The sequence below is a fragment of the Paramisgurnus dabryanus genome, chromosome 4 (genome assembly GCF_030506205.2).
Source record: "Paramisgurnus dabryanus chromosome 4, PD_genome_1.1, whole genome shotgun sequence".
Classification (NCBI taxonomy): domain Eukaryota; kingdom Metazoa; phylum Chordata; class Actinopteri; order Cypriniformes; family Cobitidae; genus Paramisgurnus; species Paramisgurnus dabryanus.
Genome location: NC_133340.1, coordinates 11,621,605 through 11,645,862, shown reverse-complemented (window position 1 = coordinate 11,645,862; position 24,258 = coordinate 11,621,605). Strand labels below are relative to the sequence as shown.

Genomic DNA, 24,258 nt, shown 5'->3' with positions numbered 1-24,258 from the left:
TATGTCACTTTATCAGTGCGGGACTAACAAACCAAAGTAACTTGCAAACCCACATTTCCTGATATGTCAAGAAATGCAGCTGGCACTACCAGAAAAATATATGCAAAACAATTGCATAATGCTATAATGTCATTATTAAATCATTAAAAATTATTACAAAAATAAAACAATAAAATAAATGTAACTGCAATGCATAAAGTATACAAATGACGGCAGCATATAAGATGAGAACACCATATAAGATATTATAAATATAAAACGAGCACTCAAGGTAGATAAAAAAATCGTTGATCATTGCCATTCATATTGTAATCATTTTTATTAATGTCAAATAACAGAATAGTAGAATTCGTGCATATCTTTAACACAAAATAAAAAAATAATAATAAACAGAGATAATTTACGTCAGACGTGTGGTCACCTCTATTAAATTAACTACCAAGAGGAAGAAATTGTTATTTATGGTTACCCGATTATACCAATCAAGCTGATAAGTATTTAGATGCTGTTTTAACTTATGCATATTAGTGAATTAAGTTGTCTTGTGGCAAAATTAACAAAATGGTTATTTAAACTGGAAATAAATTGTATACTAACAGAGAATTGTGGGTAAATCGAGTCTATTTCATCAGAGTCGCGCTGCGCTTCCCAGTGGGTCGCGCTGCTCTGATGAAACTGGTCAGCGCTGCGCTATCCATCGGGTGGCGCAAGTAAACAACTCATCTCTGCGCTATCCAGATAGTCGCGCGGCTCTGTCCATTGGGCTGCGCGTATAATTGGTCCGCGCAGCGCGGATCAATCGAGTGGCGCAGTTTCGTCCTTCTTTTGAGGAGATCGGCTTCCCATAAATTACCGTATGGACTGGTAGAGAAGCTCACAGGCAATCTTTTACTGACTATGAGGCAATCGGGTGGACGTGAAGGCATAAAGTCAAGGGAGATTACTAATCAGAATACTAACCAAAATGTGCTCCTGTTCACGCTCGCCGTCTCTGCAAGATTCAGTAGGTGATTCAGATTTCCCGTGGCACGGCTATTAGAAGACTTACAATTGCCAGACAGGTTGCTCACGTGACATCCACGTCATTGAGCTCAGTTTGAGTCTGCGCAGTACGCTCGACACCCAGGAAGCGCGTGCTTCTAATTGACTTCACTTGTCTCCGTTGAATCCAATGGGGTCGCTGTCATAGATATGTATAAAGGCTAGATGGCTCGCCCGCCCTGCTGGCCAATTGAGTGGAACGTCTGCATTTTGGCGGCCATCTTAGGACAGGGCGCTCGCTCACTCCTAGCATTGAGTTTTAATGATGCAGGTACTTTTAAATGACCATAACTTGCTTAATTTTTTACCGATTTTCAAACGGTTTGGTTTATTATAAACGTCAAAGATGTAACTATGACACTGCATACCTATACTAAAAATATATAAAAAAAATCATGAAACATGTCAAAGCATCCAGTATTATAGCCACGTTAATAACGTTTGTAAAAAACCAAACCGTTTGAAAATCGGTAGAAAATTGAGCAAGTTATGGTCATTTAAAAGTACCTTCACCATTAAACTCAATGCTACGAGTGAGCGAGCGTCCTGTCCTAAGATGGCCGCCAGGTGATGCCATTAGGGACTCAGCGGTAAGCCATCTAGCCTTTATACATATCTTTGGTCGCTGTGTCCATTTCTTTTACTGTCTATGGTCGAACAGGCCTAACGTGTTTCAAACAGGCCAAGTCACGTGATTTTAGCAAACGAGGCTTCATTACGTCATATAGCTATGTTTCGAAACGTTTCGAAAATCCGATGATTCACCTAGGGTCAGTTTTATTATACAAGTTCATCATCCTTCAGACTGATATTTTGCCTACTTTTTGTTTATAGACATATTTAATTACAAACATGTGTATAATTAAAAGGGGGGTTAAAGTGTTAATGAAATGTTTGCCCTAAATAAATCTACAACACAAAAAAACACTTTTAAGTAATGGCTCTAAGTTAAGTTAAAATATTTTTTTCCTAAAAACATATTTTTAGTAAAATCTTGAAATTATTTGTGTAAAAAGTGTCAAATGTTTTGACTGAGATCTTGCTTTTACAACGTTTTCACCAGCAGGTGGCGTCATATTTCGAGAGCTTCGATCAAACGAATCACTTTTCGAAGCAATTGGTTAAATTGTTTCGAAGCTTCGAAAAGCTTTGTTTCTCCAATCAAATTGAGGCTGGTGAGCATATAGTATATTGTGTGGTGAATTGGAAAAAAAATGATTTACAATGGTATTCATCACATCTCCGAATGAAGATGCCATCACAGGTAATTACAGGAAACATTTGTTTCTTTAAGATGCAACAAAAGAAACAGCTTGCATTATACTGTAAAACCTCAGGATTAAAGTTAAAGGTCAGTACATTGTTTAAGATTCACACGGAGCATGTAGACTACAGCAATACTCTTGTTAAACTACGGTGTACATAGTTGTTCAACAATCATTGACACTAGAGGGGGCTGTTTACACAGTCTTAAAGATTGCCCTGTACATACTGTTTTTGATGCTGTTACCAACAAGATCATAAGACAAGATTCTAGTCTACGTAAACATTATCTTCAGATTAACAAATAGCCACTTACATATTTCTAGTTAAAAATTATAATAAAATACATCTGTTAATCTGTTTATGCTATATTATTAAAAAAAATCATGCTGTGTGAGTACTGCATTTATGTTCATAAAACATCATTAATGACAAGCTGCATAATGGGCACCTACACTTACATAATAAATTTGCCATTCAACAGGTGCAAAGTATTTAAAAAACCTAAGCCCACTCAAAGAGAATTTTGTTAACATTAACTTAAAACATCAAAAGAGAGTGATAATGAAACAACTTTATTGATTCTTCGGGTAGAGCCTTGATATTCATGGAATAAAACTGTTTTCTTAGAGTACAAGCAAGAACAGAACAAAAAAGAGACAAACAGACAAGAAGCCACTTATGAAAGTGCAGATATGAAGGACAACAATATATTTTCTTCAAAAAAATACAAAAATGTTTACATTTTAACAGTGGATGGGATTTCACTAGGAATAAAAAATCTGAAAGCATGTTAATCAAAAAGCGAATTTTTTACAAAACAATATCACTAGTGCCAGTTAGAACTATTTTACTCTAAAATGCAGAATACACAAAATTATGCATATTTTTCTAAGGGTGTTTTTATGAAAACAGACAATTCATAGCATCTCAGGCAAAAAAGAGGACATTTTTTTGTGCAGCACAGTGCACAACATATGGACAAAGTAAACGATGCCTGCCTCTGCTCTCATACAAATCATAGACTTACAATCCTGCGGATCAAACCACACTTGCAAAAAAACTGATTTTGCACAGCACTTCCTCTACTAATAAGTACATTTACACACTACTTCAGTCAAACACAACTGTGATAAAAGTAGAGCAACATACGCATGAGTTTGCTCATGCCCCCCTTCCCGCTACAATCATGCCCTAACCCCCATACGTTTTCCCATTTGAAAGTGTTGCGTATTCAAATATATCCATTTTTCTTTCTACATTAGACATTTTTTGTCCGTTTTGCTACATTTTAATCTTTTATCCAAGACCGATATATCATAGAAAGACGACTGGAAGAATTTTTGCATAATTGACCTCGTTTCTTCACACAGCCGCATGCCATTCAGTTCATTTAAAGCATAATATTTCTGAATTAGTTTATCTAATTTTTTTGTCTACCAGACGAATTCATCTAAGACCACCCAACACTACTCTGTATATGTACAACTCTGTAATAGCCTCTATACTGCGATGCAGATCTTTTGTCCCCAATGGAATACTGAGATGTAAACTGGAAAAGGAAAAGAAATGCTTAAAAAAACAATGAAAACAAACAGCTAAAAACCCAATATCTTTCACAAGACCAACAGATGATACTTGCCACAAGTATGATGGCCTCATCGTTTAACATGCTTGGTCACACAAAGTTGTCAAGTATCTTTGAGATTCTCTCAAGCTAAGAACTGAGGATTCTTCAGACAAATTTTATGCCCCCAATCAAACTGCCTTCAAGTAAAATACAAAACCCGCCCAACCTCCCTAAACCAATCAACTGCTCCATGGGAACCTAGATTGACAGGGTTCCTCCAGCCATTGCCTTCTTATCAGCCCTGCCTAGGATACAGAAGAAATGGGGTTGTGAGGTGATCCCATCTGGGTGAGGACTTTATCCAACCATTGCAGGGGACCATGAAGATGAATCTCAATCCAGCATGGAGTGCTTGTCACATCCTGCCGATGGTACTCTGCACCCCAACCCTGGAAAACAAGCAGATAACAGATTTCACATTATATCTAAAAAATTTGACAGAAAATATTAGATACAAAAAAATTATACAAATTTCAGAAACTGCACATTAATCTAGTCTAGTTTACCTTTACAAAGCTCATACGGATGGTGCACATTTTTGTTAGTTCATAGACAGCTTCAAAACCGTGATTGACAGACTGTGCCAGGAGCTCTGCAAATTCCTGATTGTTGAAGATTTTGAGGCTGCAGCGACTGGGGATCTTGCAGACAGTGGTGGGGTGGAAACCGTGGTGATAGTTGCAGTTGCGACTCTGAACGAAGATGCTGCTGTCACTCAAACATTCAGCATACACCTCTCCACCTACATAGTAAAGATGGACTCCTGTAAAATAGAGGAAACATGATTATAATTATTAATAATAATAATTTGTTTGTATATAATTGAGCCGCACCCAATTGAAGAAAAATGTGATATATATGCAGAACTTGCTAAATGATGCGATGAAAATTATATAATAAACATACATGTTTTTAGTTTCTTTTTGATTATTGATCATCTTCCACACGTCAGAGCACAAACATACATTCATTTGTGCCAGACTCTTTTATCTATTACAATTATTCTGTTATTGCAAACAATTGCGATATGCACATTGAATGGTATATTAAATGGCATTAAACAGTGTCTTTAAAATGTTTGCATTGAGAAATTTTAATTTGATCATACCTTTTCCAATGTGGCGTCGGGTGTTCTCAATGGTGGAGTTGCGGTTGACATTGGACAGCAGACCCAGGCAGAAGCGATTGCGGTTGTTGGAAGGGTCGGTGAAGCCATCCACCAGCACACTGGTGGAGGACGCCAGGAATGCTTCTCCCACACGATTATTCAGCTCATAGTACACAATGGAGCACCAGTGCTTGGGTTCCTGATAGGCCACAGGCTGAACATCTGCACAAAAGATGGTGATGAATTTAATCATTGTAAATACAAATAACTCACAAGCACACACATAGACCAAGGTTTGATTTACCATATGAGTGAGAATATCTTATAGACTTGGCATGTTTTAATATCAGGTTTTTTCCCTTACCCTACAACTAACCCTGACATTTACCTGTTGACATTGTTAGATTTATATAGATCTTCTATGTAAGGAATAATTTAGGATGGGCAGTTGAATTATAAGAAATAATGCACACCCAAGGTGGTAATGTGGCATGATTAGGGTTGGGTACCGTTCACATTTTTACTGGTTCGCTACCAATTCGGTCACTGTATTTTCCAGACATTTTTAGATCAATTTGCATAAATATGCAGAAAACATATGAGCTCTGTTAGCATTTGCGTGCTATCTCAAGCCTTGAGATGCAGATTTGCTCACACAAAACACTCCTCAAACAGCACATGTGTAGCTAACTGGGCTCTATTACACATCTTCTTGTGCTTAAATATTTAAAAAAGCAAAGGCATAAAAGCATGTGAAAATGATATACATTTATGACGATACAGCACATTGTCCTGTTTGTTGTGTCTGAACAAGTTGCAGGGTTGACGTTACAGGGTCTTTCTTTCTCTACCTAACTTTTGTAGCTAACTCTTGCACAGTGCCTAGATCCATTCTCAGGTACCAAAATTTGGTACTGACTGATTTAATGTAAATCGGTACTCAGTAGTACCAACGTAATTTCGGTCGGTGCTCTTTAAGGTACAGAGCTCAGTACCCAACTCTAGCCATGATTAACTTGTGGCAACAAGCTTCACACAAAATAAAATATCTTAAACTAAGGGTCAGATTTACTAAAACCTTGCGCCAATGCAAACCATCATTTTGCGGTTAAATAACGACTGTCAGGATTTACTAAAGATAGTGGATAGTGGCAGTGGATAATTCGCACTCAAAAGGTGTGGTCTAGTTATTTTCACGAATGACCTTATTGCATTTCTAGGAGTTTCCCTTTCAGGAGCAAAATGTTTAGGAGGAGATTATTTAAATGATTCAGGCAACATGATTTACTATGTTATGACTGGCATTATTTAACTCGGAAAAACATGTCTTAAATTACTTTGCAATTAAAATGGCTGCAATTATTGTCCGTGGTGCTGAACTCAAGATCAGCTCTGCTTATTTGTGACCCTGACCTAATTTGCGCTGCTCTTAACTCTTTCACCGCCAGCGTTTTTAAAAAAAGTTGCCAGCCAGCGCCAGCGTTTTTCATGATTTTCACCAAAGTTTAATGCCTTCCAGAAAATGTTCTTCTTTAAATATATAAACATACAATATACCAAATGAAAGAACAGACCCTCTGCTTTCAAACAAAAAAAAAAAACGTTTCATCTTACCTTTAGTGGTTCTTTTGCAATCAGCTTTTGAATATGGGTAGGTAGATTTTGAGCAAGAAGCAGAAATAATTCCATTTTTATGACGGACTTTTCATAGAGATCCATTTCAGAGCGATCTCTAAAACAGACACGGACATGCAGCAGCTTGCCATAGGGCAATTCTTCCGGGTTAAAAAAGTTGCGGAAGGATAATAGCGGTATTGCGGAAAGACGGAAAATCTCGTCATTGGCGGGGAAAGAGTTAAGCCCGGAGTATACTAGGGACATCCGCGTATGCGTGCCATTCACATGACATCATTTTCGTCATCAGGAGAGCCAGTGCAACAGCGCATGCGGGTGAAAATATTGAGACAGGACACTCCACTACAAACAATTATACAAAGAAAATAGACAGCATTTGCACACACTTTTTTTTCTTGTTTAATTTTTACTTCTAGAACAGAAACTGTAGAGCATTTTTAATGTTTGAATGCTGTTCTTTGTTTTTTGTTGTTTGTTCTAAAAGTTGTGTGTAATGATGATGGATCAGCTACCTTTATTCACCTATCCTAAATGTTTTAATGTACTGTAAATGTCACCAAATCAGTGCTGCCTTGACGGCCTGGTAGAGTAATAATTTGAATAAAAGATAATTTGTATTGCGTACATGTCGAACGAGGCCATCCGCGTGTAGCCGCGGGGAATATACATGGAAAGGTGCGCGGACGTATGTGCGTGCGAGCCGGATGCTGAAAAAAGTATACCACCACCTTAAGTAGTTTGTGTTGGTCATTATGGAGATCAGCTGTTGCGCCTGTTTTATTTAATTTGCATTTTTTAAAAATAATAACCTGCAGATATTACCACTCCCATCAGTGCTTTTTTGGAATTGCGCTTTCATGCTAATTTGCCTCGTTTAGTAAATCTGTCCCGAAGTTCTCATATTTTTTTAAAGGCTTAATTCAAAGGGAGAAATAATTTACTGCACTTTTAAAAGCAGTGCAGAGTTTAGAGCTAATCTATGGGTTGTTGATCTAAGTTTAGTTTTAATTTAATTTAAGATTAACACATCTTATATTAAAACTTTTTCCCATGTTAGCGTGTGTTTACTTCAGGTACTCCGGTTTCCTCCCACAGGCCAAAAACATGCAATTTAGGCAAATTGGAGATGCCAAATTGTCCCTTCCCTAACCTGTGTATGGATCAACTTGTCTGATGAGGCTGCGTTTACACTTGGCATTAACATGCGACCTGTATCCGGATGTTGTCCGCATACACATTGAAAAGTGTAAACGCGTTTGTGTTCAGAATGTTATCCGATCTGTGTGTCCTGATGCAGAGGTAGTCGAGGACGCTTTGTGATCGGATCTCAGTGTAATGTAAACGCAATCCAGACATCGTATCTGCTTTGCAGGCCAACGTCACACAAAACCCCGCCCACTATCATCTCATCTCACTGACAGCTGTCAAAAATAAAGGACGTTATGTCATGGAGCGCAGGTGAGAGACGCACAAATTTATATTTGTGGAGAAATGCTAGCTAGCTTAAACGTATCTTGAAATAAATCGATATACAAAAGCATTTTTACACTGTTGACTGTATTTAACCTATTCAGGCATATGTTTAACATGTTTCCACTATTTATGGAGGGATTTAATATTTAATGGCAGAATTGAATAAATCGTTATTAGTGCTGCACAATTATTGCACATCGCAATATTACCACGAATAACCGCAATGGGAAAAATTACCCAAATCGTGCAGCCCTAATCGTTATAATGTTTGAGTTTCCGTGGTGACATATCAACGTGAATGTTGCGCTTCTTTCTGGTCGGTCAGCAGTTTCTGTCTCATTTAACACATTTTAAGTTACTTGAAAACACTTACAAACCATAATAACATTAACCAAATACATTTATTCAATGTTGGTTTTATTCAAAGTAAGTTACTTATAAATGTGTTTGTAAATTACATTACTATACGACTATAGAGGGAGACATGAACAGGAAATTTAGGAAATCGTTAGCTGTTTTAGTTCAATCATATTCGTAAATCATAAATCAAAAACGTATGAATTCAGGCAGACTAAAAAGTCGGGAAGGTCATGTTTCACACGGATTTTGTTGTTGATGAAAAGCATGCGGGTGAAAATCAAGTTCAGGTAACGTTGGCTGAAACGTGCATCCTGGCGCGGACGTTGCAGATAAACAAAGATAAAGCCTTTAAAGCTAAAAAAATAAAGCTTTAATTGTGAACATCAACGTTTTTGGGATTTTCTAGTTATTCTCTGCTGTTTGCTTCTCAGTAACACTGTACAATATGGGATTCCAGTTACCGTGACAACCCTAAATCATGTGGCGAAAGACAACTGTAGCCATCTGTGATTGACAGATATCCACCCAGCGCGCGTCTCCCTGAACGGGATCCGATCACACATCCAGATACAGAAGCCACATTTATGTGACAAATGTAAACGCGCCGTGTCCTGATATACGGATGATCGGATCTGCGTGAACGGATCACCGAGATCCCATGTTAATGCAAAATGTAAACGCAGCCTTAATAAAACTTGTGTGTGGATTAACTGGTTCTCGCCATGAATATAGCTATAGATGCTGGAATGGGGTAAAGAAATAAAGGAAGAAGATTAAAACTTTAACCTTTATTAAAACATTCATCTGCGATTAATTTTGTCTACCATGATGAATTTGCCAGTGTTATTAATAAACAGAAACAATGTTGACAGTTTATGCAGGCAAAGGATATTTGTATAATATTTGTATTATAAATCACTACCTACATACATCGGTAATCTAAAGGATTCAAATTAAAACATTTAATGATCTATTAAAACAATATATTGTATTGATTACCGGAGCAATGTAAGAAAATATCTGGTAAAGCTGACATCATGCACATGATGTGTCGATGCATTTGTCATGAAGCACCGTTGTGTCTGTTTTTTCACTGCTCTTCAGTTCCTGACTGAAGCACATGACAGAGGAGAAGCACAGTATACGAGCACCATTTGCTATCACCGGTGCTGTTAATATTCTTTTTGAGCGATCAACCTCTATCTCATGTATTTAAAAAAGATGTGTTTGTATGTACTGTAGGATAGGGAGGATATCCTGGACTTGATGCTTTAAAGCCAACAAAACATGCCAAACTCACTTTGTTGAGACATTATAATAAACGCATATTTGAATAGCGCCACCACGCTTGCGGTTGTAAGTTTCAAATTAATCTCTAACTGAGATTTTAAACAGAGTTTAAAGTAATGGAGCAACAGGATTAAAGATAATCTAGGTTTACTGTAAAATTTAAACATGAATCAAAATGACGGTTTAAATGTAACCCATTTTTTTTTAAACAAGATTTAAAGTCTGGTGCAACAGAATTATTAAATAAGCCTTGATTTAAATCAGATTTAAGACTAAATCTTGTTGGTGCAACCCACCCATGGTAAAATTAACTAAAATGCAGTAGTGGAAATTTGACAGTTTTATTGTTTTTATCGAATTTCAAAATTTTATTTGCATATGTTTTATTACAGTTTGTATAAGACAGCTTGCTTGTCGCTCCAAAGAAATGACTTGCATTTGTATGTGTCTCATCACTTACAGCAGAAGGCATATCGATTTTAGTAGCGTATTTATATGAGGTCACTGTTGCTAGGCCATTAATGGTAACACTCTTGTAATGTGCTGCAGCGATTGGTCATAACATTTCAACGATCAAGGGCTGACAAAATACAGCCGAATCAGCATAACACAAGCAACTTGCTGAACACATATCTGCCTGTATCAAATCCCACCAAAGCATAAAACAGGCCTAGCTCTCTTACCAGCAGAGGACCTAATCTGTGTCAACTGGGCAGATCCCAAAAAAAGTAAAATGTGTTTATCTGAGTCATATTTTTTCCCAACTTCCTCTGACAGTGCAGCAGTGGGCTGCAGGTGTTTTGTCTACTTTATTCCCATCAGCCTTTTACAATGGAAGTGCGACTACAGTTTCGCACAGGATGCAGCTTGTACTTGCATACCAAAACTTTGACTGTAAAGCGATTTCCACAAATGTTTCAACACTGTCCCCACCTCCTCTGGGCCAATTTCTGCAACTCTAAAGTTTTTGTGTATTTAATGTGCTTTGTAAGGAGACATTTCAATGATTATGGTTTGAACAGGTTTACAATGTTTGATCCGTTCATTTCAAGCTTTTGGTACTCTCAGTTGACGGTAATAATAACAAAGAGAATATCTATAGAGATGCTTAATAGTTATTTGCTGATGTTATACTTTTGAGTGACTTCTGTTTAAAACCACACCACATTATTGGCCCCAAGATAAACCAGATATTAGGGACAAACAGGCAGACTGTGTGTGACCGTGTATGTGTGGAAGTGTATGTTTGTGTGTGGACTTCCTGCACCTGCAGTGTGGGCCGGCAGCTGCTGACAGCCCAAGTCAGGGTGTAAGGATGTGTGATATGTTTGCTAAAACTCAGTGTGGTTATATTTTTGTCATGTAGTCACGTGGAGTATACCTGGCCGGTTGCTGATTTCGGTAGGCATGTTTGGAGCTAGAAGATTTGTGTCCATTGGTTGAGGACAGTCCTGTGTCATTGGCTCCTCTGGGGGCATATAAGCAGGTGGGGGGGATTCTATTGGAACGATACCCAAAGATAAAACATTACAAAACATAAAAATGAGCATGCCTCTTTATAAGTTACAATAATCTATTTATTTGGTATACACAAAGTGCTCTTTTGACTTAAAATGAGTTTAAAAAGAGCAAAATATATGACTACACACATACTATATATTCTGACTATATATACAATGGTATTCTTTAATGTACCTTACAGCACCATCTCAATACAATGTTGGAGGTATATAATAAAACCGTTTCACAATGGTACCACCATGGTACTTTCCAGTTTTCGTCTTAAAACATACACTGAAATCTTTTGTGGTACACCCAGCAAGCAATAGCCATCATTTTACCATCTATGTTAACTATAGACCTGATACAGCCTGGCTATGAGTAACCCACTTCTAGCCAAAATAAAATTAAATGTTGTTTTTTGCGTCTGACGTTTTATCAATTACGCAAAGTCAACAATCATCAGATGATGTTTGGTTTTATTTGTTTTATTTCGGGCTATGGTTAGACATCTATTACATTTTCACTGATAGCCCATGTCAGTTTTAGCCAACATGATCTCACAAAGTCACGGAATGTTTTGCTAATTTTTCCGTGGCATTCTCACGGGTCTCCGCATTTTTCCGTGGCCCTGCCACAAACTTTCTTTTCCGTGGCATTCTCGTGGATTGGTTACTCAACTGTTTTTTCCTATTTTCAAACCATTGTTGCTTCAGTTTAGGGTAAGATTTGGTGTTTGCGTTAGTATGTCACTTTAAGTATTGGTTTATACTTTTTTCTGATTTACAGTATACTTTTATATTTTCTAAACTTTAAAAAATTGTCACCTGGTGTTGGGGTTAGAGTTAGGTTGGGGTAGAGATGTCATTTTATGTAAATCTAACCCTAAACCGGAGTGACAATGGTAAGAAAATAGGACAAAACAGTTTAGTAACCAATCCGTGAGAATGAGAAAGTCCATGGCAGGGCCTCATAAAAATGCGGAGATCCGTGAGAATGGCACAGAAAAATTAGCAAAAAATTCTGTGACTATCTCGGAAATTCGTGAGATCAGGTTGGTTTTAGCCTAGATGTCTGGGCTGTGTTTGAAGGGCTATCAGACGTCTTTTAAATGCAAAATTGCTAGCTGTGCAGAAAAGAGCAAGACATTTTAAGAATGCATAGAATAATTCCTGTTAGGTCTCACCTGGCATTTGAAATGGGCTGCCTGGGTCCGAGTTGGATGGTGAATGGGGGAATGTGGCAGTACTGCCTGTGCCGCTGTTGGGCGAGCTAGGGTAGCTGTTGGTTGGTGAGTTTGGTGTAAAGGGAGGGGCGTTTGCTGGCTGCTGGTTGAAGGAGTCAGGATATGTGGCATTATGAGGCATGAGGGGCTCCGTCTGGTGCAGTGGGTTGCGGAAACGTGGCAACATGGAGAGTTTAGCATTGAACTCACTGTTTCGTGGCACCAGTACTGGCGGCAATACTGTAGAAATGAAGAAGAAAAATGCCAGTTATGAGCAGTCCACAAATCCATACGAAGTAGGTAAAGCAAGAATCTACTGAATGTTAATCTGATGCTATGCAGTTAGAAACTTGATACATATCATGTATTTAACAATAAACAACTCAAACATGTGACTTTAATATTGCCTTCAGGAACTACGCGCCCAATATAAAAAAAAACAGTACACTGATTTGGGAATGGTTTCTGTCAGAGTATCAAAGATCTATTAATATCGTGCACCTGTACACCTGATGATGATCATTATTATTATTATTATTTAACAGAATAACATGTAAATCAAGAATATGCGCATACACATTACTTTATGTGAATGTGCTTGAGTTTATTTTTATCCGATTGTAAAAGAATTAGTGAACCGTTTTTTAAACCGGTTCTTGGAAATGAATCAGACTTCTCATCACTATAAAATATGCTAACAGCTGTGTTTTAAAGTGGATCTATTAACATCTTCCTGTCTTCGCTCCCCACGTTGTTTTATTTTTTATTTAGACAAGCTAATAGTTTGGACTGTGACGTTTCCATTGACGCAAGTGGCAACATTAAAAAAATAGTGGAGACTTATATTTTAAGGATCTACTTTTGCTAAACAATTGCTCTGGACAATCACCGTCCTGCCTTTTTTCTAGAGAAAGAGAAAGGCAGGTGTCCAGACATTCAACAATCCCGCACTAAACAAGCGTGTGCGAGGCGGGCAACCGCTCTTTCCTGCTATTGTCTGTGTGTGTGACAGGAGTTCCTGTAAAAATCTTCCTCTATGGAGCCACATGTTCGCCTGTTGCAGCCAACAAATACACACACATACACACACACAAGCATGCACAGACCGAACAAAGCCCTCATTCTGCCCCCGCCTGGAATTTCCTGCTCCTGCTCTCATAATGCGCACACACTCACACAGACACACACACACATACTGTGGACAGCTGTTTCTGTGTTGTCAGCTGACCCTCATCTTCTGCTTAGCCAACAAAAAGAGGGCTTGTGCGTTTGAAGTCCATTCTTTTACCATAAGAAGAGGTAAGGAAATGTTCTTGTTTTCTATTAAGACACACACAGAGAACTGAAGGTTTTGATGCAACCAGATTCTGTCATGCGGTATCAAGATCAAACAAAAGAGAAAAACACCTGGCGGAGGCCAGAGAGACAGATATGGAAGGGAGAGGACAGAAAAAGTAAGACCATCTGGAGGAACCATGGAAATGGAAAAGCATTCATGGATTACGCTACATATGGGCTATATGTTTCATAAGAGGCCAATCACACCAAAAGCGCTTTAAACGCTTGGAAACGCAAAGCGCGGCAGAACTTTTTTTATTGCTAGGCAACCACAGAGTCAGCTGTCTTGTCAATCAAATATTGAAGCGTGAGTGCTCTTTTGCTGTTAACTGTCATATTAGCAAAAACTTACAAAAGAGGACGCTTGCTCTGACCTTGATCGAGGGTGAGAGGTGCACAAACCCGCACGTTGGGCACTTTTCCGCTCTCGGTGCTCGTTCAAAAGCGCATGCTGCGGCAGGCGGCAAAAAACGCAAGGTGTTTGGCGCACATTACCCTCACTGCCAATAGAAAATCATTCAAAAAAGGCGCATGCAACTGCCATAAGCACGTTTGGTGTGATCAGGATTTGCTCCCATGTTCTTCCTTATTTAAATAAAACTTTTAACAGCAGGAATGAGAACGCAGTTGAAGCAATTTCATATATTTCTCAAAAATTCAAATTTTGTTTCAGCAAAAAAAGTCATCCTTAAGAAAGACTACATTTACATTTGGTATTAATATCTGTCTCAAGCGCTCTCACAAACACTCAGATTTTAATCGCACCACTTCTTTACATACACTTTAATTTTAATCCAAGCACATCCCAGTATTTTCAACAAACCCCAAAAGTGGATTAAGTAATCTAAAAGCATTCAAACCCTGCATATATTTGTTTAGCCTTGTCCACCTGATCATATCCAAAATGCACTGATACAAAAAAATTATTATTCCAAACAAAATATTCCAACAGAGCAAATGTTGTTCTGTGAAGTACAACCATGGTTGGGTAACATATGGAAACACTCAACTGTTAATAAACCTTAAAAACCTATGCTTAAATACACCTAGAAAATGTCCATATTTGACCGAACCACCTAGCATGCTGTTTTGAAACAACCCAACAGGTTAATTTAATCCCACTGGTTGGGTTTGTTCATATTTTAACCAACCTTAAAACAACACAGCATGGTTTTACAGGAAAGTTATACTCACTAGCAAAATGTATATATTTGGCTCTCAGCTCACTCACCTGGACTGTCGACCCTCTTGTAGTGATAAGGGTTAATGCACACATCCTTCTGCTTAGATCCGAAGGGAAACTCGCAGCACTCCAAGGCCTTGAGCTCATGGTGGGACTGCAGGTCAGGCCAACGCCACACGCGACAGTAGATGACGTGAGGTAGCCCTTTACGGTGTGACACCTGAAGCCTACCATCCAGCGAGCGAGGGATAGTGACACAGTTGCTGGGCTGACCAGGGCAGCTGAGGGCCCTCTCCAGCTCTTCCATGGCACCCTTCTTCTTCTTTAGCTTCTTGACCAGTGCGTCCACTGCCTTCTCTGCCCACTTCTCCTCTTCGTCGCCTTGCTTCCATCCCAGCAATCGCTTGACCGCTGGGCTGGTAAAGGAAAAGAGCGAGGTGACGTTCATTGTGGCGCCACGTGCGCCCCAGTTAACACTGTCACAGTTTCTCTGTAGGGGTCTAGGGTTTTGATGACTATGACCAAGAAACAAGGGAAACCCTGCTCTGCCTTCCCCAAGAGTATCAAAAACTCAAGTGGGGTGAAACAGGGAGTGTTAAAAGATGTGTTGTTCCACAGCTAGCCAAGATTATCCAGTGTATCTGTAGAGAGATAGACAGCTCAGTCAGTTTGATTATTTGGATCTGTTTAGAAGATACCAGTTCTGACAGTAACGCCACAAAACCAGAGCAAATGAGACAATACATCATCTACCCTGAGAACATTGTGATGACATCATTTAGTTATGGCTTCTCGGAATGGCTGCCTACGGAGTCACAGAGCAGAGCTTCCAATTACATCCGCTCTATGGTAAGTTCTCAAAATGGCTTTCAGCATATGGAAAGTGGGATGTGTTCAAATGGCACACGCTACACCAACACTGGCATGACACGTTGCTGAGTGATGCTTTACAGCAATGAACAATGTCTTGACTCACTTCCATTTCTACATGTGTAAGGATGCTGTATGTACAATTTGAAGGACTACAATTGTTACATTTTTCGAAGGTCCTGGATAGGACAGGAAAATAATTCAATATCAATATATTTTTTCGGTATATATGCATTTTTTTTTCAATAACTGTGATATGGTTTCCGATATTTCAGTATACATTACAGCGTCCCATGGCTGTTGAATTACTACGTTAAATCATTCATCTATACCTCGCGTCAAATCATATCAGTGTTATTATATTGTGTTATAGGAGGCTTTATTGGCAAATTAATTTGTTCAGAAGTTTGTAGGTACAGACATTTTTTGTGGGCATTTTTTCAGTTTATCCCGAGGCTTTTTTCCTTCATACTGTTAACGGATTTATACTTTATCAATCAAAATTTAGAAGTATACAGGCGATAGAAATGTTTGCCGTATCGTCCAGCCCTAGCTCTAGATAACCAAAAAAGCCCAAAAGAAATAAACTAAAACACATTAGGAATAGGAGCCTTCCTTATCCCTAGAATAAAGAGGAAATGCATTTAGAATAAGGATAAAAGTGCCCATTCAGAAAGATCCCAAGGCAGCCATTCATCCGCCAGCATTCATAGTAATTGGAAGGGAAATAAGAGCACACAATGTGTAAGTTCACACTTCTTTTGAAGTTAGCAGATGGTGTAGCATAGCATCCTCATTGTAAATAAAGCAAGAGGCTTGAAATTGTACAATTATTTGGTTCTTTTAAGTTTTGACAGGTGTAGCTTAACATTACACAAAAATCTGGCAGGGCTGGCAGTGTTAACGTGTAAACTAATGCTATTAATAAATCATTGATGCGTTTAAATCATTAAACGCAATTAATTATAGTCAGTCAGACCACCAGCACCAAGCTTTATCCACGTTCCGTGGCAGGAGGTTTTTAATGCTGCACGAACCGATTGTAGTGTGCATCCTCTGTTTTACACACGCATGCTGGTACACACACAGATAAACCATAAACCATGAACAACCAAGAGACGCGTCACCATGGGCAAATTATTTTGAAACGCTCTCGCGGAGCTCCCAAAATTGGACAGTTAAAGACTGAAAAAATGTTTCCTGGTCTGATGAGTCTCGATTTCTGTTGAGACATTCAGATGGTAGAATCATGGTCGAATTTGGCGTAAACAGAATGAGAACATGGATCCATCATGCCTGGTTACCACTGTGCAGGCTGGTGGTGGTGGTGTAATGGTGTGGAGGATGTTTTCTTGGCACACTTTAGGCCACTTAGTGCCAATTGGGCATTGTTTAAATGCCATGGCCTACCTAAGCATTGTTTCTGACCATGTCCATCCCTTTATGACCACCTTGTACCCATCCTCTGATGGCTACTTCCAGCTGGATAATGCACCATTTCACAAAGCTCGAATAATTTCAAATTGGTTTCTTAAACATGAAAATGCATTCACTGTTCTAAAATGGCCCCCACAGTCACCAGATCTTAACCCAATAGAGCATCTTTGGGATGTGGTGGAAAGGAGCTTCGTGCCCTGGATGTGCATCCCACAAATCTCCATCAACTGCAAGATGCTATCCTATAAATATGGGCCAACATTTCTAAAGAATTCTTTCAGCACCTTGTTGAATATAGGTTATATGCCATATAGAATTAAGGCAGTTCTGAAGGCGAAAGGGGGTCTAACACAGTATAAATATAGTGTTCCTAATAATTCTTTAGGTGAGTGTATATGCAGCTGTCGGCTTACATATCCAACTAATCAAAATCTGATTTCAGTTCTTTTTTATCATAACTGCAAAACATCATTAGTTATTTTGATTAGATAATCTTTAAATGTTTATACAGAAGCAAATAAAGTACAAGATTACACATATAATATACATTTATGTAATTTCAATTTTACCAGTGGGAATATTTCACAGAAATATTTACTTACTTATTCATATATAGTTTTATTTTATTTTTTAGCACATTCATGGTTCAGTAATGTTGTTTTATTACTTTTGTAATACATTTCAGCACTGTTTTACTTTGATTGTTATGTTCGTTTTTTATTTAGTATCCGTATTAATCGGTCGATTAATCAGCTATCTGCAAGTAGGGAACAACTTTGTTATCGGTATCGATAAAATCCACTATCGGTCGACCTCTATTTATTATCTGTTTATATTTTCCTAAAGCCAAACCCCTGATGAAAGAGTCCAGACATCAGAAAAATATCATATACTCATGTTTTCTATTTTAGATAAGGAAAATATGTGTTTTGCGTGTTTTTGGGAGACAACATACTTTGTAGAAATTCTGTGAATTAAAATGCACAAACTAAAAGCAATACCCAAAAAATGGAGAAGGGAAGGCTCATCAAAGAACAAATAATATTGATTTTATTTAAATGTTCATGTGCACATTGATTAGAAAGAAACAATATTACAGATGTGATACTTCTATGTTCTGAATGTTGAAATTCTAAAAACTGCACCTATACCGAACAATAGAAAATGTTTGAAAACTGAAACAGAAACCTCTAATTGGAATTTAAGCCACTAAATATTGACGTGACATATCAGCATGATAAAGGCGTTTGATAAACACTTTATATATTTTTTAATGGTAAGGTTTATGCATGGCATAACGAGACACTATTGTATTGTTTCATTGTCTGAGTGGCAGTTAAGTGTTTTCCATTGACTGTTCTGGAGCATCAACACTAGATAAGTAAGGTGACATCAGAGAGCAGCTATTTCAACTATGCTGAGTGCTAAGAATAATGTTGTCCTCGGTGAGTGTGGCTGCCCTCGGCTACTGTTTCACTTTAGAAAGCTTGTCTGGTATAGGTTACAATGAATGCAAAGTATTACAACACAAATGCCTTTTAATTGTTTACCTCAAATTTTATTTTTCATCATTTAGTTCCACTCACACTGTTACAATATTTATTTCCTTTCCTTTTTGAAAAATGTGCTGACACCCCTTTCTGTACAATGAAAGTGAAGGGACTGTGTCATGTGTTGTAATCTTAACAAAAAGTGAGACAGAGCTATGCTATGTTTTCAGAATGCTTTAAATGCTGTTTACAATATTTATTCATATTTATGATACTTAAAATTTTCCATTTTGGAGCTCATTACAGTAGGGTGTCTGCACTCAACAACATGGTTCTGGAAAGGTAGACATTTTTTGGTGAATTATTCCTGAATAATGCAATAAAATATTACAGAGTGACAACAAGTTTGTTATTGGTTACATGGCTGTTAAGATATATTTTGCATGTAAATTGAATAAACTAAACCAGCATGGCTGGACTGAATGTTGTTTCTATGGTGGCTGAGGAAGGACACATAATAGTTTAGAGTCATTCAATGAAAACAGGTGCTATTTACAACCAGGAAAGGCGGGAGTAGTAGCTGTTATCATGGACCACAGCGACAGCGAGGCTAAAAAGTCTCTCCTATATTTAGCACCATCTCGCAGCCAAAAGCTCATATAAAAACTTGGGACTTCTGCTGTTGTCAGGGAGATGAGCCAGGCAGTGGGAAAAAGCAGATCACAAACTAACCTTTATCAAAGTAAAAACTTTCATTTGAGATGATGAATTATAGAATAATTTATTAATCTTAGGTTTCTCTAAATAACAGATGCTATTTGGAGCTAATAGGGGTTAAAGTTTCTGTGATGCTTTGTAAGTATTTATAGCAAACTTCCTCAGAGTTGTTAAGTGAAGTAAATATGTGGGGAATTTTCAAAGACTTCATGGAAGATCGGTCAATGAATCAATGTGTGTGGAGTGTATCTTTAATTGAGTCTGACACCTTAATTGGCTTTTCTCAACTAACTGGGCTCATGTGTATTGGCCTTATATAAAATCTAATGGCCTAAATTGAACTTTTCAGTCAGTTAATTAAACCAAGCACAAAGCTAGTCATTTTCATCATGATTATTAATGTGTAAACTATAGCACATCAAGTCAATAAACCACCGACCTGCTTTTGCAAAAACAATAACAAACAGTTTCAAATTACAGGAAACTTGTTACGACACACAATTTTTTTCTGATGACTAAACCATTGCTGGGTATGAGTGGGGGGCGGGGGGTAAAGTCACACCTGTGTGTGACTGTTACAAGTATCTCCTTGACAGATCAAGAGCCTCTTTATCCTTGTGTATCACAGGCCGTCTGAGCTTTTCTTTGTCAAAGGCTACAAGGCACTTCAAACTCAAACGCACATGCAGCTGTTCCCCTAGGGAATCTGTCATACATGTTAAAAGCACCCCTTTCTTACCCAAACAAATCATAGATCGGGTATTCCCATAGGTTGTGTGTTAACACACCAGGTTCTTGGGTTAAGTGATGTTTCCCTGTCTGTTTGTTTTTTACCATTCAATTTATGACGGCCACTAACTTGTCTCCAAATTGCAGTTCAACTGCCCTTGTTTAATTTAATTCAATTTCTTTTCACATTTTAAGCAGAATTCTACAGTCCAAATATTCAAGACTCTGGCATGCAAAGAATGTTGTTGTCAGGAGAATTTATACAAATTATTGAGGATTAATAAAATCTGACCACTAGACTGACCACACACTTAGATAAAAGGTCAATATACCATTGTATTGATACCTCAGACAATGATAGTTGAGGTGTCTGGAGCCCAGTCAAAACAACAGTTCCTTATTTTGCTTAAAGGCAAGCTGCAATCATTGCAAGAGCACCGTAACAAAAAGGTTCACTGTATGGGCCACTACCCACCAGGCAACCATCTAGTGCACTGCAAGTTGAAGAGGACATGGTAAAATTTGGCTCGGTAGAGACATATGAGTGTAAAATGGCCATTTCAGTAAATTGAGAGCCTGACACAGCACTTGCTGTTTGAAAAATTGCACCGATGGACCGAAATGCCAGCTTCGGTTCCACATTTGCAATGCAGGGCAGCCATTAAAACGCAATCATTGCGCTTTTTAGCTGGTGCTCTCCAGGCCTGAGTGCATGTAAATATTAGCATTAGCTTGAGCGCTGGTGCGGCGGGCAGGGCTAATGTGGCTCCCATCACGCAACTTTGACAGCCCTGACCCCCCGCATCATCTCCATGTATCATTTTGCGCTGCTTCAGTGCCGTTAATCAATTTAGGAGGCAGTAATGATGCTCTCTCGGCTCTCCCAGGGGACTCTGCGTTATAAAGAACTTACATTATTTATCAAGGGCTGAAACTGGGGCCCTCCATTAAGCACCAGCTCAATTGCGATGTTCTCTAATAAAAAAGAGTTAGGGGTTGGACAAATGGAGAGGGAGGGAAAAAGAGGAAGAGAAAGAGGAGCGATAGAGACAGATACGCTTCGAGTGTGCAGAAGTGCACTTCCAACTCCTTGTGATGCCACATTTAAATCAAACAGGCCAAAGGTTCACGCACAACAGTTAATGCTCCCTAAATTGATGGCTAATCGTTTGAACGCAGTTGGTTGTGAGTCTTTGCAAAGCCTTACAGATATTAGCCATATGTATATATAAAAAAATCATCCAGCTGCACATATGGAAAGCAATTGTGTGGATACTTTTTTTCATCTGTAAAAAAAATGTTTGTTAAATCTCTTAAATTTATAGCAAAGGTTTATAATCAATACTATTTTATCACATAAATACATTCATACTTATTTTTATGTTGAGCAAGCATGTTTTGAGTCAATTTTTACTCACCATTACACCTGTATTTCGATGTGGCAATAAATGTGCATAAATGATAAGGTATATTCCTAAATATTCAGATAAGGTTTTTAAATGACCAATATTTAATATTTACATGTATTACTATGGTATTTTTATGATTTTTTCCATTTTTAGTTTATTTATTTATTGTTAGGACATATGAGGACATATGACATCCCCTTCCTAATAGTTACATTATGAAAACAGCTTATTAACCAAACAATACCAGTGTAATCCAAAGCACACATAAACTTGATATCTATGTGATCTACTTGATAATATATTGACATGAAGTAGGTAAGGTAAATTTTAAGGATTTATCTCAACAATCTGTAGCCTAACACTTTAATGCTGAACGACTAGACAAATGTCAATTTTTTTATCAACACCAGCGCTATATGTTGATATTTCAACAACACAGTACATTCAACTATTAAGTCAAAAATGCACACTATCACATACACTTATGTGAAAATAAAACAATTCAAGTAAATCATGGACAAGGACAAATTCCTGTCCTTTGAGTAATCTGATATGTCATCTTCAATGATGTCAGGAAATCTGGCTCAGGTCTCATAGGCTCTGCATTCATCATGTACTGGGGCAAATATTCACTGTCCCAGCAAATGATGTGTATGAATTATTGCCCTTTTGAGCAATCTTCCCATAAAACATGTTTTCCCCTCCAAGAAAATAAACCAAAGTGGGTGGTAAAGCATAAAAGAAGTGTAATGAATGAAATATGTAGGAAGGAATGACTGAACAGACTTAAAAGCATTTGTAGATGCAAAAATCACTGCTGGAATTAAATTGAATGATGGAATATAAAGTATATATACACACATACATGTATTAAACAAGACTTATTGAATCTGATCGTTCCTATACTAATAGAAAGAGATCAGCAGCAAAAGATGTGCATCATGTGACATTCCAACAAAATTCTACTTGATGCAAAACAAACAGCATAAACAGTGAAAACAGCAGGGTTATAAGAATACGCATTATGTTGACGCATAACAAATGCTCCGTAATTTACTTTCTTAAGTTATTCTGAAGAACGACCAAGTTTGATGCTTTATTACGCACCTTTCAGACTGATTAAGATGTTTCAAATTGTGCATTCGTGTAAAATCAATGTAGAGAGCGCAAAGTGTCTAATTTCAGAGTTTGTTGACGCGTTTGTTAAATAGAAGAGTAAAGTTAACAATACCTTGTGCAAAGCGCTCCTTCAAAGCATTCATACGGTCCAACTCGATGTGCTCGCGCCTGGCGTCAGTGTGTCGCGAACCGCCGCACCCTCCGCACTAAACTCATATCACACCGCGGCATTGGGCGGTGCGCGGGTAACAAGTCCTATTTTTTACACATTGAAAGTTTTCAAAGCACTGTATTATGTAACAGTGTAGCCTAGTCTTTCTTGGCTAGAGGAGCCCAGACTGTGGTCTATTATGACACTGCCCTGGGTAGGACTATAGGAATAGTATGCCTATTATGCTATAGCTATGCAACTTCTCATGCATAAACTAATGTAGTGTAAGTTATCTCTCAGCAGTATAGTACGTGTAAATTGCTTAAGAAACTAAATAAAACATTTCGTAAAAGAAATTTAAACGACGTTAAACTAAAAAAACAGCAAGTTAAAAGTAAGAAAGTAAAATAACAAAAAATGTTTCCTAAAATGTTAAAAGTAACACAGTGAATATTTTGTTGTTGTATTGTTCAGTTTCTATTGTAAGAAGATAAAATGTAAAATCTTATAGAAACACAGTGAGTAAATAATAACAATTTATCTTTAAATATTTAAAGCAAATCAGTTTCTGTTTGACTTTTAAACTCGTTTATAAATTAATGTCATGAATAAAAAAAACTAAAAACTCGTAAATAATCACCAAAATAAATAAATGCAAAATAAATAAAGACATGAGGTCCTGAGTTGAGATTGATTCTTCTTTATTGTTTATGTGTAGTCGCACTTCTCCCCATTTGTTTTCTAATATCACATGCACAACTAAATAATTTACCGAATTCCAGGATAATTTTTGTGGGATTCCACAGCTTAGTTTTTCAGTAGCTAATTTAAAGATATCCGTTTATCCGTCCATTTTTATTTAAACTCTTTTTTGTATTTAACAGTTCGAGCTATATAGGTTCATATTGTTGGTGAGTGTGAATAATGACGAATCTATGTTGTCCTGTGGCGCGGCGGCGGAAGGAGACCATCAAGAGTAGTGCTGCTAGCGCGTATTGCGTCACGCGTTTGGCGACAGAATGTCTGAGTGAGGCGCGAGTAAGCTGCACGTGAATGTGAAATCTGGGAAAACACTGCGAGATGAGAGTGTGTTTCAACAAATATGCAGAATTAAAGACGGTTTTAATAAGTAAGAAATTAGTCGTACAAAGGTTAATACATTTGTAAAGGTCATTTCGTTTTTATTACAGAAAGTGCAACTTTCATCATCATCATAGCTTATTATGTTTGTAGTTTTTATATTAATGTGTCTTTTTTCTATTTGTGTGACGTCTAATTTTAAAGAAGCCG

General features: G+C 37.8%; 1 protein-coding gene across 1 annotated transcript; it reads right to left on the bottom strand.

Annotated features, from left to right (window-relative positions):
* Positions 1–2,858: 2,858 nt before the first annotated feature.
* Positions 2,859–23,055, bottom strand: smad1 (SMAD family member 1). The gene is made up of 7 exons (XM_065295733.2): positions 22,930–23,055; positions 15,095–15,687; positions 12,487–12,765; positions 11,182–11,298; positions 5,043–5,264; positions 4,441–4,697; positions 2,859–4,323 (listed from the first exon to the last, which is right to left on the bottom strand). The coding sequence occupies exons 2-7, from the start codon at positions 15,492–15,494 to the stop codon at positions 4,180–4,182; spliced, it is 1,419 nt and encodes a 472-aa protein (XP_065151805.1). The 5' UTR covers positions 15,495–15,687; positions 22,930–23,055; the 3' UTR covers positions 2,859–4,179.
* Positions 23,056–24,258: the final 1,203 nt, after the last annotated feature.

Bases quoted from the DNA above. Each gene is read 5' to 3' on its own strand.
- smad1 (XM_065295733.2), bottom strand. From the start codon at position 15,494: ATGAACGTCACCTCGCTCTTTTCCTTTACCAGCCCAGCGGTCAAGCGA. The intron at 12,766-15,094 runs GTGAGTGAGCTG...TCATTTCTACAG, and splicing joins CAAGAGGGTCGACAGTCCAG to TATTGCCGCCAGTACTGGTG. The intron at 5,265-11,181 runs GTATACTCCACG...TCTTTTGTGCAG, and splicing joins CGAAATCAGCAACCGGCCAG to ATGTTCAGCCTGTGGCCTAT.